The 15,842-nt window shown below is 45.5% G+C and overlaps 1 protein-coding gene across 1 annotated transcript in view; it reads right to left on the reverse strand.

Annotated features, from left to right (window-relative positions):
- Positions 1–15,842, reverse strand: part of PWP1 (PWP1 homolog, endonuclein) — a 327,492-nt gene that overhangs the window by 49,506 nt on the left and 262,144 nt on the right. Inside the window, exon 14 of the mRNA XM_086921581.1 lies at positions 1,258–1,363. Within this exon, the coding sequence (XP_086777707.1) occupies positions 1,258–1,363 (106 nt within the window). The remainder of the gene's footprint in view (positions 1–1,257; positions 1,364–15,842) is intronic.

The raw sequence follows: 15,842 nt of genomic DNA on the forward strand, positions 1-15,842 counted from the left end.
ACTATAACTAGTGGACAGCATACACCAGGCCAACTTCTCACAGCCGTCGGGAGTACAGGAGGGGTTCACAATTTCCCCCTGGTATGACTGCCCTATCAGCTATGTAAGCCAGCTCTTCCCCCCCCTACATATACACAGTCATTAATAACCTACAACTGGGAGGCCCAGTAATACAACCGAATGCCTGGGAAAGCAGTCCCTCCACCGAAAACTCCTCTATGTAGCTTATGTAATGCGATTCTATTGTGCCCATTTTCAAGAAAGGCGATCGTAACTATCCTGCTCAATATAGACCTATTTCTTTACTTACCTCTTTAGTTAAAGTGGTTGGTCACATACTTTTGTGCTGACTATAGGATTAGGGGAATCTAATAACAAAATGTCAGACTTGCAATATGGGATAGGAAAATATGTACATATCAAACGTGGTAATTTGTTTAAGGTATTTGCTGATTTGTCCTCAGCTTTTGATTACATTATAGATAAAAAACTTTGGACTACGATGCTTACTATGGCGTAGATACAACCATATTTAACTTTCTCAGGTTCCTATATTCAACCAGTACAGCAAGGGTATGCTATGGTCTTAAAGGTGAGTGTTCACAGCAATTTATAATAACGAGAGGGGTCCGCTAAGGGTGTGTACTTGCCCCCTTTTTATTTAATCTGTATATCAACAGCTTGGGTTTCACCGTAGTGAGTAAATGTCAAGACCCTCCCCAAGTTGGGCATCCAGCGTCCCGGCCACCTCTACGCAGATGATGCAGTGCTTATGGCCCGTACTCCATTGGAACTACAGTGCCTACTCACCAAAATTGTTCACTATATGCAGAATCTGGGGCTGCAACCCAATGTAAGTAAAACCTTTGTCATGAAAGTGGGTAAAAAAGCTGCAAAATGTTGTTCCATTCAAATTGAGAACATCACTATAAATCATACACCAACTTTCTCCTACTTAGGAATTTTATTTGATCTGGAGGGGAGCTACAAAGATGCAGTGAACTCAAAGCAACTTTAATTCAGACATGCCCTATAATATACTATTTTTGTTTTCTTAACAGCAGCATGCCAAAAGTAGTTAACCATTTTAAAATGATTCTTTGGCAAATTCCAATAGAAGAGACAATTAGTATAATAATGAAGGTGTCATGCTCTTTTTGAGTAAAAAACAAACATGTTCAATAAAATTGGTGGAGTAGTTAAAACGAAGATAAAGGTTTTGTATTATCATTAAGAGAGTTTACACATTGGACTTACCTGCAGCAACACTGCTGATATCCCAGACCCTTAATCCCTCCTTCTGTCCACCAAAGGCATATACAAAAGGTAAATCAGGGCAACAAGCAGCACAAAAGAGAACGCCCTGCAGAGTCAAAAAACACTTTCATTAAATATGTTCAAGGAAGTTAGGAACAAATGGTTTCTAGCAGTTACATTAGTTTGCAGTTGTGTAATGCCAATCACTGATTTTAGTTACTTTTGAGGTCCCTACCAACAAAGATCAAAACAACATTGCTCTGATGGATCACAGGTACAGGTACATTGCACTTAACCAATAAAGTAGTTTACACTACTTACAATCTGCTTACTAATTCTCAAGTGAATCAGAAGAGAAATGTTACTTACCTTTTCTGGAAAGTTCTTTCTTAGGGATTCCTGGGTTTACATCTTTAATGTTTTCCCAGACATCAGACTGTATTGAGAATATTTTAGGCAAAGCTCTATAAAGGAGGGAGAGAATCTTTGGCACTGATTTGCAGATGGCAATGGCAGAAACGAGGTAAAAACTCCATATCTGAGTTGACCATGATAGTAAGGAGAGTTCTTTCCATTTTCGACAGAGGCAATGCCCAAACACACAGAGTACTGCAAAATATGAATTGTAAGAATTTACATCATAATCAAATACCTTTCTCTTATGGGAGAGTGTGCACAGACAAATGTCACTTGGAAAACTGCTACAACACCAGCATCTCCAGTGGGCATGGGGGATTGGGAGGAGGGGGGCATTTCACAAATCTGTAGCACAGGCCCTCAGAAAGATTCGCCCTGTGGCACACTCGGCCTGTGGTGTGGAAATGTACCTCAGATTTAGGTTGCAAATTCTCCAGCACTGGAATCAGCTGAGGGGAGGAATCTAGCCATTCAAAGGGTGTTTGTATTTCCCAGACTCTGATTTATGGTTTGAGGTGGATAGATAGATGTTGATGAGAGAGGCTGTAGACCAGCCTTAGACATAGGAGTGGTGGGGGGGGCTTAATACATAAGGGCTTAAGGAAAACATCTTCTTTCACTGAAAAAGTCTCAATTTAAACAATAAATTGGAATAATACGAAGCAGTAACTATTGGGAGCTCCAGACTCTGGTATCTGTTGTGATCATAAAAAAAGAATTGTTATCACCAGCATTTCTGGACGTCAGCGGTCTACTAGAGAACACTGCTGAAAAAGTCTCTAGCTCAAGTCTTGAGGCCTCAGAATAAATACAAGAGGAGGAATCTGTGATACAATATATCAATTAGAAAAGGTATTTTGTGTCTTAATACTTTACAAAGGAAAACTGAAGGAGCTATGAGAAGTGATGGTGCACTGTCACTACTTGAAATTGGCACTAGTAGGAGAATTTCATTAATAGTAAGCCCTTTGGAACATTTGGTTCATTTGGTTATCATCCTCAGAAAGAAGCATTTCCCCTTTTTGATATTAAATACATATTCTGGAGCCTTTTAAGTAGTATAGAAATGTCATTGTATTTGCTTAAACAAGATCAATTTCTTTATTTTTTTCTTTTTTAACTAAAACATGTTTGGACAAGGCAACTTTTATTTCTTTAAACTAAAACATGTTAGGCTTTCTGGCAATAGCTAGATATTTGCTCACTCAATAAGCACACTATGGCTTCTCATGCAAGTGTGGATATTTCTCATGGCCGCTACGTTCAGAGAAATTCTCACCTTATGAATATCCTCCAAGCACCAGACTATGTGGAAACTACTTCTCTAGCAACAGGCTCCCAGCTAAATTCTTGCCCACCCAGAATGCGACACTATAGGGAGATATTTCAAGAGCTGACAGGCATAATTTCTTCAGTTTCTGTTTTTAAGCACCTCATTGTTACGGGTCTGGAGGTCCTCCCTGTGTTTCAAAATCAAATGTTTCAGCTTAGACAGTGACTATGTCAAATGTTTCTTACGAAAGTTTCTGGGCTTAATCCCTGTTGCAGACGTGTGAAGTAGACAATGCCTTTTCGGACTCACATAACATCTGCATGTGATGTGTTACATCCAAACACTAGATACCTTATACCTATCTCACAGTGGATGACAGATGATAAATCAATATGAAGGAGGCAAGAGAGGAAATGGACTGGATACGTCATCCCATATGAACTATTTACATACCAACAAGTATCCTACAAATTAACAAAGCCAAAACCCTTAGTGGCGGAAGCTTGACCCTATATGATAGATGCAATTGCTTTTTAATAACAAATAAAAAAGCAATTACATCTGCTATATAGGGTCAAGCTTTCTGCCCACTAAGAGTTTTGTAGGATCATCCCAACACCATCCACCACTGGCCTTGTTCCTTGATGCACCCAAAAGACATCACAGAGCGGGAGTTATTATTTGCGATGGCCTATAGGGACCATCCAAAGCTGTAAACCTCTCATTTTCAGGAAAATCTAACAGGGAACGATCTCATAGGAAGTCTTCCCAAAAAAGCCCACAAAAAACGTTATTCCTTGAGAAAACTGCCCTGCTCCAGGGACAGTTCACAGACTGAGTGTCATTCCCTGCCACAGGTTTCTTCCATCAGAGAGGCTTATGATCTTGGATAAGCTTAAACCACAGTTTCCATTGGCCAATCAGGCACAGGTCGACACCTGCAGGCAGACCATGTTAGACATATTGAGAAAAGATTGGTAAACCTGCGCTGTTCACAGAACATCTTCAGTGGACCATAAGCCTCCTGTACAACTTCAGCTCCACAATCAATGCTCAAAAGTACCATCTCAAACCACAGGTTGACCTTCATAGGAGCAGAGTGAGACGTGACCTGTATGAAGCATTTTTTTCTCCTCCTCACGAGTGGACATTCCGAGTACATTTCTGATCTCTCTGGCTCAGACACCAAACCTAGTCTGAAAGTTCTATGCTGTTAGGCCTGATGACCTCATGCAGCCTTTTTTGTGCCACATGGAGAATGAAGACTCTTCAGTTGTTCCTGATAAAAACAGTGGCTCCGGTTTCAGGGGAGGCACTCAGCCCTTATCATTGTTTTTTTGCTCCTGCAATTCAGACCTCTGTAGCTGTAGATACCACTACCATCTTCCATTATTATCAGCAGTCAGGGTAGTGTGCAGTCTTGAACCATGTGATGGGAGCACACATGGCTACTGAAGTGGACTCAATGATAGGGCATCTTCCCAGTAGTGTTCTCTGAGCCATCTTTTCATAAAGGACCATGACTGGAACTTCATTCTGAAAAAGCAGAGAAAATATGCACAGTTCATTGCCAACCTTCCCTATAAATAGTTCCATGGAGATGCCTTAAGGTTCAATTGGTAAAGGGGCCTGACTTTAAAAATTTCCACTATCTCATTTCTGTCAAAATCCCTAAAAATGTCCAAGAGGACTGAGCACAACTGATCAACCATGAGTGGGCAGGGAGGATTCTGAACACCCATCTGTTGAAAGTCAGCACCTTTTCCCTGGCCCATTCAAGGTGGACCTGCTTTCTCACAAGTATGATGGGGTCCTCCACAACGATCACCTGTGCTTCGACTGCACACATGGAGACTGAGCAGTGCTACCAGAGGTTGTGAGTAGTGCTACCAGAGGTTACCTGACCACCAAGAAACCCTCCACGAAATCTAGTCATACGGGCTGCTGGAAAGGGTTTATTGTGTAGTGATCGTTGGATGGTAGGAACCCCTTTCAGTCCCATCATTCCAATATGTTATGCTTTGCAGTATCTCTTGCTCAGTGGGTCTGGCAGTGGCTACTGTCAAGGGTTACTTGGCTGCCTTCTCCGCTTCGGTATTTCTTTCTGCCCAATACTCCTTTTTTATGACACATCTAGAGGCAAGTTTTCTGAATGATTTGCTTAACTGGTTTCCTTCCACTCAATTATTGTTCCACATAGGGATTTCAGCCTTTTGTTAGTGCTTCCCATGTTATTCAGTTGAAGGTGATGCATAATTGCCTAGTTCAACAGGTGGCTTCAAATAACATTTTTATAGTAGCTATATCACTTTAGCCCGTAGGGTCAATGGACTTCAGGCCCTCGGTCCATCCAGCCTTCTCTCTATTTTATCTGAATAAACTGGTTCTGTGCATCGGCCCTCAATTCCTACCAGAAGCGGTGTTACTTATTCACATACACCAGCCCATTACTCTTCCCTCCACTGCATCCCACCAAGGAAGGAGAGACAGCAAATATTGGTCTGAGGCGTACGGTTTCCAATAACACTGACCACATACATAAGGACAGAATGGATTATCATGTGGAGCAAAGAAGGGCATGGCAGTACTGACGTTTACGAGCTCACATGAGATCCACCTTTGCATTAAGATTTGCTACTCCTTGGCCAACAAAGACTCCGTAGCTGCTAGTCTTTCCCACTTCACAAGGCCTATGGCTGCTTCCATTGCTCTCACCAGAGGTGTTCCAGTAGTGAACATCTGACAGGCAGCTACTTGGTCCTCCTTGGATGCATTAGCAAAGCATTAGTGTATCATATCCCAAGTGCACAGTGATAGATATTTTGCCAGGGATGTGCTGAATGTATTTTCTGGTTAATTGTCACTACCCTCCCCCTGAAGGACTCATTCATAAGGTGAGGAATCCGAGGAAAGAAGCATCCATGAAGAAAAGGTTTCATTCCTTTGGTAACAATATTTGAGGTAGATATAGTATCTTCCTGTAGGTTCTGTAATGCCAGTCCTCCTCTCCTGATGAGTTTGTGCCATGTTTAATATCTCATGGTATGCAAATGTATCATAATGCAATGCTTGTTGCTGTCATCGAAACTAGCTCAGTACTTATTGAAGTGTAGAAAAAGCACAGGAAACTGAAGACAACACACCAGTCAGTGCCTTATATGGCACAATTCTTCAGATCTTGGGCAGGCGACAACACCTGGTGGCGCTGGAGATCTATTGTTCAGGAGAATGTTTTAGATCCAGTATGACACCTGGAGGATGTTCACATGGTGAGGAAGAATCAATAGGAAGATCTAGTATCAACCAGAAATATCAATGCCAAAGCTAAGCATTTTCTTTCTTTTTGCTCTACCCGTTTATTTTCCCTCTAGATAGTACCCCCAGTGGTTTATTCCTGGCTTGAGAGAATTTCCATTAGCCTCTGGGCTACTGTGTCACTTCTTGGCTACACCGTCTCAGTCTGGCTGGGATGCATCATAGGTAGTGAAAGCAGTGCAATGTGAAAAAGTTTCTTACCTGCATTGGAGTCAGGAAACAGGTATGTCTTCAGAACTAGGGGACTGAGTATAGAGGCACAGGCAAATGCATGAAGAAGATATGGGTGACAGGGAGAAGTGTCAAGTGGTCTAGAGGAACTGGTCAATCTGTCATGGGAAGGGTGGGCCGGGGGATAACTAGCATTATAAACAGCCATGCTAGATACTTTGGATGGGCAGGAGGGAAGGCAGCCAATAGGAAGCTAAGCCCTTAGCTGCAAGGCAATAATTAATTGTTTGCAACCACCCATTAGGCATATTGGCTTTCCTTTTGGAAGCAATTAACAGCTGGTAATACTGGCAAAAGTGGGTAATGATGCTTAAAGAATACATTAATTCAAATGTTTACAGTACGACAGGTACTCACATTACTTGGAATGGAGTTTATAACAACCTGTACAGGCCCATCGATTACACTATGCCGGCACATTTATGTGATAATAGCATTACTGGCCTTTCAGCTAAATGATAACTCTTGCAGTTGTTCCTTACTCTCTTTATGGTTGCTTGTGTATGGCTCGGCCGATCACTCGTGATGAGCCAATTAATAAAAAATGAAATAAAGGGTGCACAGTAATGTTTCCAATGAGATATTACTTACATTACTGGCAAAGAGGTAAATCAATACTGACAGACTGGGGGGTCCCTTTAATTATTCTCCGGCTGCTGCCAAGTCTTCCTCCTGCCAGTAACAGTCCGAGAGGACTGCAACGCTTCATTTGGCCAGACTTTGCTCCCGCAATCCTCCCATCAACGACGCAGGTGCCGTGGGACTACATCCACCAGCGTCCCATTGTGGCGCCTGCACACCGCATCACAGAAAAGCGCCAGGAGGCGCTCTAAAAGTGCTCAAGGGCTCCCGCAGCGCTGGTCCCTTTAATCATTCTCCCGCTGCTGCCAAGTCTTCCTCCTGCCAGTAACAGTCCGAGGGGACTGCAACGCTTCATTTGGCCAGACTTTGCTCCCGCAATACGCCCATCAACGACACGGGTGCCAGGGACTACATCCCCAAGCGTCCCTTTGTGGCGCCTGCACACCGCATCACAGAAAAGCGCCAGGGGGCGCTTAAAAACTGCTCAAGGGCTCGTGCCCGGGCGAAGCCAGGGCCAAGGGCGGGCCCGTCTGCGCCCGTCCACGACTGTACAAGACTGGACTGGGCCACCTCTCTAAGATTCATTATACATATCTCTTGGGGTAAGCACATTGTGGTTCAGCTAAAAGTGGATCAAAGGGGTGTAACAAGGTGCCCAGTATACAGGGGGACAACAAGGAAATGGACTGGTGGTCTTGTAATGACGAGGATTCCCTTAATCCTTCCTCACAGGACGAACAGAGTTCTTGGCGCTCCCTTACAGAAGGAAATCAGTTCGACCCCTTTAACTGGCCGTATGGCCCGGAGGAAGGTCCCGCCCACCGTGACGTTTGCCTCGCCGCATTGGATAAGAACCCGGATATCCAGGAGAGGGTGTGTGACATCACCGGAGGAGGAGAGAGCAGGACGGAGGAATACGTGGACGCGAACCCGCGAGAGTGCGGATCGGTGGACGACGAGCCAGGACGAGAAGCAGACGTGCCCCAAGGAGAAGTAGACGCGCTACAAACTGATGAAGACGAGCCAGGAGGCCAACGGGACTGCGCTGCGCCATGCCACACTACTGAGGGAGGAGTGTGGCTCCGACAGGTACGGGAAAAGTTTACAAGCTGGGTGGGACGTAGGGGTGTGTTCCCGCGTTAAATACCCCTTGCTTCTTAGTGTTCCCGCACCTACCCGGTCCCTTTAAATACCCTCCCCTCACCTCGACTCACATTACCGGCAAAAGCTTGTCACTAAAGGTGTCCCTCACTTCCCCGGTTACCCCTGAGTAAAAGTACGAGGACGGAAAAGTAATTAGTCCTTTCTTTGTTGTGTTTCTTTCCGGACATCCCGAGAACTGCCCCATATGAGAAGCCCCCAACCCCGGGCAAGACGGTCTTCGGTATAGCAGCTGACCCAGTAGGCACCACGGACCCAGCCGAATTCGCCAAAGAAAGACTGACTCTCAGAAAAAAGAAACTGTACATGAAAATAAAACCCCCTTTGCCCAAACCTCGTGTCCAGCCCATTACTGACTCCCCTTTACAAGGGGTAAAGGGCAAGCTGTGTTTGTTAAATTGTACCAGTTATTATAATAGTCACCATCCTATCATTACCTTTACTATTGTGGGTACATCCTTTATAACAAGCTTTAATCCAACTATGAGCAAGCCGAAGGGTGGTGCAGGCACACTGAATGCCTTCATAATAAGAGCTGAATACCTTCTAACCCTAGAAATTCAATTAGCAGAGAGAAGATTGTCACTCGATCCATCTAGGTTACCAACATACAGACAATCTAGCTCACCAGCACCAACTAACATAACACAACCAAAGTTAAGTGGTCAAATCTCAATTTTCCCCAAAAAGTACTGTTGCCGAATTTACACCAAGTATACTGGGGTCCTCCAATTAAGATGAAACCAGGACACCTGGAATATCAACAAGGCTATGAGTCCCAAAACAGGTGGGAATGCCAAAAGGAAAATCTAAGTAGGTGCAGAGGGAAAAAAGAAATCGTGAGAAAAAAAGAAAGCAAGGGGGAATAGCTAGCACATCTAAAGACAACATAGTTGAGCACGAACGTGAGGTGATTTTATGTGAGACTGTTGGCACACAAACAGGCTGATTACCCTCCTTGTTCAGATTTATCTAACGAGGGTGTTGGGGCAATAGAACAAAAAGTAGTGGATATTCTCAAAACTGCACTAAGTTATATGCAGACCGAAATCAATGATGGTACGGGCTTTAAACTGAGGGCATTGTATGGTAAAATAGACCAGTTAAATCTGCCTATAGATCAACTAGGCACCTTATTCGAGGATGGTAAAAGATCCCTTGAGGAAGGGGAAAAACTACTAGTCGAATCTAAAAATCTATTCACAGGTAGTAAGAATGTTAGTCGTGTCGAACAGATTCCAGAACAAGCTCAAATTGATAAGGTAAATAGTGGTGAAATCACGGGGCGCAGAGCAGAGTCAAGAGGGGCGGGGGACGAGCATAGACACAGTGAATCCGGAACTGAAGCAAGTATAGACCATTTAAATAGGGGCAGTACCAGGGTAACAGTGTACAGCCCAAGAGGGACTGACTTAATTCCAAATGCAGATGCTCTAAAACTACCTCCTGCTGCGTGTTCATACGTTTTGATATTAACTGGTGTCCCATCCCTGCAAAGGGAACAAATAGAATCCTTGCATAAACTTAGAAACAAAACTGTGGATTGGTTATCTGAATTCAAAAAATGTAACCCCCCCAAAAATGAATGACATCTTAATGGTTTGCAGGGTAGGGTGGGTGGGTGATTCTCCAAAGGACATACAAGGAGATTGCATTGTTATAAACTTCAGACGTCCTTATATGGTTCGTAATTTGTTGAGAGCACATGAGGAGACATTGGCGCAGAGCACTGGTATCCATGCTCTAACCTTGGATATTTTTATAGACCAGTCAAGAAGACTCGCTTTGATTATGAAAACTTCTTATCCTTACCCACTGTAAACAGATATCGAGAATTAACTTCTTTGGAGGCTGTTGATTGACCACAATCCACAGATACTCCAAAGGAAAAAATATTCGTAATAATTAAAGAGAGTGAGTCAAGGGAACAAACCAATGCCCGGATCATTGAGATCCAAGGTGATTTAAAAGAACAAAAAGAGTGGGATCCTGTTGGAAATGCATTTGGAACCCAGTCTGTCATACCGAGGCTGACATAGGAAGTTCCATTGGTAAAGGGGTTCTCCAATGTAATTTTTAATCCGCCAGTTGTACCCAAGACAGCCACAAGAGTTAGTAATTCACTAGAGCTAAGTCTGATCTAATGGAATATAGCGGGACTTGCCATGAATGTTCGTGATCCAGATTGGAATGAATATATCGAAAATAGCGATATCTGTCTCCTACAGGAGACTTGGGCCTTAGTAGCCCCACATAGAGTAGGGTACAAAACATTTCATGTGGATGCAATTCCATCAGCAAGAGAGAGGCCCTCGGGGGCCTTATAATATGGGTAAAAGTAACCTGTATGAAGCACCAGAGAGTGGTAGGGCCCGATCTAATGAAGAGCTATTAATCAGTCCAAGCGAAGGAGAAGTTAGTTTTTGACTTACATGAAACTATATTGGCTATTAATTCAGTTAAATCAGGGAAAGCGCCAGGATCTGATAAAATTCCGGGAGATCTAAGATCTATTTAAGCGCGAAATCAGTGTCTGGGATTCCTACATTAACTACTTATTTAATGCCCTAGTACCGGGCGCAGAAATTCCAGAAACATAGAAAGGGGCAGAAATGTTTACAATTTTAAAAGAGGGCAATCTTTACGACCCAGTAAACTATCGCCCAATTAATTTAATTGATATTTTACAGAAAATCTTTGCAAGGCACATTTTTAAATCGTATACATATATGGATTGAGGAAAACAATATTTTTTCAGAATTTCAGTCATGGTTCACACTTAAAACCAGCACCATAGATCAGGTCTTTAGATTTTGTTGTCTATGTTACAAATATGTAAACCTAAGAAAGCCACATTTATACGTAGCCTTTGTAGATCTTAAGGCTGAGTTTGATTTAATTCCTAGTCATTGAGATGCCAAGGGTTGCCAGCTAACCTTCTTGAACAGATTATGACACTACATGAAAATAATTATGCCAAGGTTAGATGGGGTACAAGGGGCGAACTAACAGGACCTTATCGGAATAAAGAGGAGGGTTCGCCAAGGATGTGTACTGGCACCCACGTTATTCTCATTATTCGACAACAATGTTCCAAACTTTTTGAATGGCTGTAAAAACGATTCACCAAAACTAAGGGGCGAATTGGTACCAGCACTTCTTTTCGCTGATGACACAATACTAATATCGCAAACACCCATGGGGTTACAATGCCTAATATATATGTTCCAAGCATATTGCAACAATAAAGGCCTTCAGATCAATATCAGCAAGACTAAATACATGGCTATAAACCCCCACAAAACATTTCAGGAAAATTTTGTCTTGAATGGTCAAAAGTTAGATTACGTACAGAGTTTTAGTTATTTGGGTGTTTCTTTGGATACTAAACTATCATGGAAGACCCAAATAGAAAAAAGTAAGATTACCCTGACGCACAATATGTTGCTAATCATGAAAAGACATGGGAATAGTCTTACTAAGGCTGTTTACCCAGCACTAGAGGTGTTCAAATATAAAGCCCAATCTGCTGCATTATACGGGGGGAAATAGGGAGACCCTCTTGCAAAAAGAATTTTGAGCTGGGGGAAAATAAATTTTATAGAGCCTTGTTAAGGCTTCCTGTAAGTACACCATTAATACCAATTGTTCTCGATTTGAATATAAAACAGACCGACCACTATGCAATCTTAAGACCTCTCACATTATGGGTGAGACTTTGGTCAACTCTGGAGTTGTTAGATTATAAGGCCGGTCTAGAAGAGATAATAGAATTGGACCAGAACAAAAGTATTACATGGCTTAGACATGTTTGTCTGTGGCTGAAAAGGATTGGTTTATCACAGTTTTGGGATGAGCCGTGTACATTGACCCAAGCCTCGAAGAAGGTATTAAAATCTACTTTTTGGACATACATCCAAAATAGTTTGCCAAATGACTTAGCAGGCAGAACCCTAACAAGTAGGTTCCTCTTGTTTGAAGATAGGGCATACTTTGAACAGTTCTTGGATGAGGTACATCCCCCACTTGCCAAAAAATACTATTTATGAAATTTAGATACGGTGTATTGAATATTAATACTACTGTAGCAAGATAGACCAATAATCACATTCAAAAGATAGACGCTTGGTGTGCTTTATGTTCAGGTAAAGCTAAAGAAGATGAGTTGCACATTCTTTTCTTCTGTCCCGCTTATGCCAAAGCTAGGAAAAGATGGATCAAACCGATCTGTTTAAACCTAGGTACGAGATATGCAGAGAGGCGGAAAGCATCCTAAAAACGGATACTGCACAAGTCATTGTCCAAAACTCTAGTGAACTGTCCGTACTGTATTAAAATTGATTTAAACAATACAGTGTTTTAATGAAATGATATAGACATTTGTACCATGTATTAACAAATGTATGGATACTAACTGTTTTGTACTGTAATATCGTAATTTTTTTGATTGGTTGAGGAGCCCAAGCCTAATTATTATGTGTTTTCCCTTTTTATTCATTGAAGCCTTTTTAACATATTTATTCAAATAATTATGTTTTAATATTAAGGAGTTAGGGTCACATACTCCCCATTCCGTGTTTCTCCTGTATAAACGGCTCGCATGAACTTCTATTTGGACTCTCGTAATTATATCACAAATTGTATGTTTTTATTTATCTTTTATGGTTCTAATGTACCAAAATAAAGATTTTGAAATTAAATACTGACAGACAAGCTTATCACAGCTAAAAGAGAAACACTGGGGGGCGTGGCCAAGATGGTGGCCTGATCGGACGTGTCTCTACGAGGCTCTCCGGCCCTGAACCCCAAAAGCCCTACTATATCTGGGTGCAATACCCCGAAAACGCTGTTTCCATAACTGGGGTCGACACGCCTGCCTTCGGTGCCCCCCTGTAGACGACCGGGACTACGCAGCCTCTCGGAGCCTGTCGGCGCCCGCCAGAATCTCTTGCCGCTATCCAGAGAAGAAATGGCGGCCGCGGGCGCTCGCCGCTGGGAGTGAGCCGGGGCCTCTGCTGCCAGGAGCGGAACAGTCGGGGAAGGAGAGCGCAGCTTCCACCTCAGGGGCACGCTTGGCGACTCTGAAGCGAGCCCCCACCCGTTCCGGGGACCGGGGCACCGGCCGACGGCAGCCCAGACAGCGCGACTACCCGAGGCCCCGGCTTGGGGCTTGGTCCGGAGGGAGGCCGAAACCGGAGGGCTGTTCCGGCCCGGGTCCCGCGGGGATTCTGCAGCCCCCCGGAGAGGAAAGTGATCACCCCTCCTCCCCCCGCCACCGAGGGTCTAGACCTGCACGGGGGTGAGCCAGGCGGGCAGCAACGAGGGTGCAGCATCGGGCGTCCACCCAGGTAGGCCGCGGCCGCGCCAGAGCCATCACTGCGCACCCCTGGCGCCTGGTGAAGCCACATACCCCTGGACGGAGAGCGGGATCCGGCGTGCGCCGGTCTAGGACAGCATTGCAGAGACATCGAGGGCTGAGCTCGGGGTGCAGTATTCGGCCCTGGAGGAACGGAGCATAGACTTCTCCACCCACCTCGGAGGCACATCCTACCCAGGTCTGCTGTTCACGCTGAGGCCCTTGAGAGGGGTCCTAATCAAGGCAGTGCCCCCCTGAAGTGTACACCCGCTACTAAAGGCCCTAAAGGCCGGCCGCTGGGGACTCAAGCTTGAAGAAGAGACTCCTGCACCCCATATCAGCAAGCGGAGGCGCGGCGGACCCTGGTCGGCCCCCCCGGCCCCTAGCCCACGCTACCGACCGGGAAAGGAAGAGCTCGCCGCCAAAACGCCAAACTAAGGTACCCCTCTGGTCCTCCCCTTAGTCACTGGCCCGAGCCTTGACTCAGCACGCCCCGGACGGCCTCTGACCACCCTGACCACACAGAGCCACGGGTAGACTCCAGCCTCCACCACGCTACGGATCCTGACGGTCCCACAGGCCTCCATTAGGACTGTCCAACGTCACCGTTGTGCCACCCCCACCCCTTCGGACCCGCGTCGGAAAACCTGCGGCTCCATACACTGGCGACATGGCACACACAAGCCGCTAAGGAACCCATAATATCGTGGACCTTCACCACAAAAGCGCGCCAAAGAGCGAGAAGACCCAGACTGCGGCATCCCCGAAGACCCCGACTAGCCCCCAGGGACAGGATGACGAGACTGCTCCCATCACCAAAGCCTTGTTAGCCTCCCTCTTTAACACCTTGAGGGATGATTTCCAAATCCTGAAACAAGAATTGGCGGGAGAACAAAGGGAGCTGCGTCGAGACCTGGACGGCCTGGGTGAACGCGTTGCGACGGTGGAAGAGGCGGACCAGTCCCGCAGCATGGAGGTGGAGCGGCTGCAACAGTAGATTATCCGTCTTCAAGACCAGCAGGTGGACTTACAGGCACACTCGGAAGACCTTGAGAACCGCTCTCGGCGGAACAACATACGGGTCCGAGGAGTTCCTTTGAAGTCCGAGGGGAACAATATGACCGAATACCTTCCGGATTGCAACGAACTTTCTGAGAGACAATGGTATTCCCTACTCCTGGGGTCACCCGTTTCGTCTGATCTTTAAGTGGAAAGGGTCGCTACACCAACTCAGGTCACTCCGCGACACGTGTGCTTTACTGAACATTGACATGCCGAAGGAAGCAGGGTCTCGGGATGCATCTCCGAGCAGATCACAAGATGGCCCCTTGCGGCGCCCGGGAGAGGGGTGGCAGACGGTGCGACGGAGGCGATCCCTAAGGTCCATCCCGAAACCTGACCCTGCCACAGTCGCTCAGGAACAGGAGGCGGCGGTACAGGAAGTGGCGGACAATACAGCGACCAAACTGTAAGACACTGTTATCTACGGGTATAACTTCACTCTATAGCTCTAACTGGGGGGATGAGTCGGGGAGCCGCCGGTTGGGCCGCTACCACGTTACCCTCTACATTGACTTTCTACGGACCTTCGCTATGCTCAAGTAGGCCCGAGACTTTGACTAGTTCTCTACACAGGGGTTGTTTTGGGGAGGTGGGGGGACACGCAAGGGAGCGGGGTGTGTTTTGTTGGGGTTAGGGAGGTTCTGTGGGGTTGGTTGGGATGGGGTGCAGGGGGGATTCCGGGAGGGGGAGGGTTGTTTGGGGGTAAGGGGTTGTCCAGTGCTCCGCTTTACCTTCAATAGTCGTAGCCCGACCCTGTTGTCTCTCACCTCATCAGGCAGGCTAAACCGCCAGTTCACATCCCATAGACACCATGCCACCTACCACTCTTAAAGTGTTAACTCTGAATGTGCGGGGTCTCAACAATCCGGTCAAGAGACGGGCTGTATTGTCTCTGCTGGAACACTCACGGGCAGACATCTGTCTTCTGCAAGAAACGCACTTATTGACACGTGACTGCCACCGACTACGGTCCCGAAAGTTCCCTACCCAATTCTTTTCCTCTGGCCCCAATAAGACCGGTGGGCGGGCAATCTTAGTGGCACAGGCGTTTAAGGGTAAAGTCTTACATAAATGCGCTGAACTGAAAGGGAGGCTGTTGGCATATAGCTTTGCGCTGGGGGGCTTGCTATTCACCATTGGGTCCATTTATAGTCCTAACGAGGGCCAGGAACGCTTCCTTCACTCCGC

The sequence above is a fragment of the Lissotriton vulgaris genome, chromosome 1_1, assembly GCF_964263255.1.
Source record: "Lissotriton vulgaris chromosome 1_1, aLisVul1.2, whole genome shotgun sequence".
Classification (NCBI taxonomy): Eukaryota; Metazoa; Chordata; class Amphibia; order Caudata; family Salamandridae; genus Lissotriton; species Lissotriton vulgaris.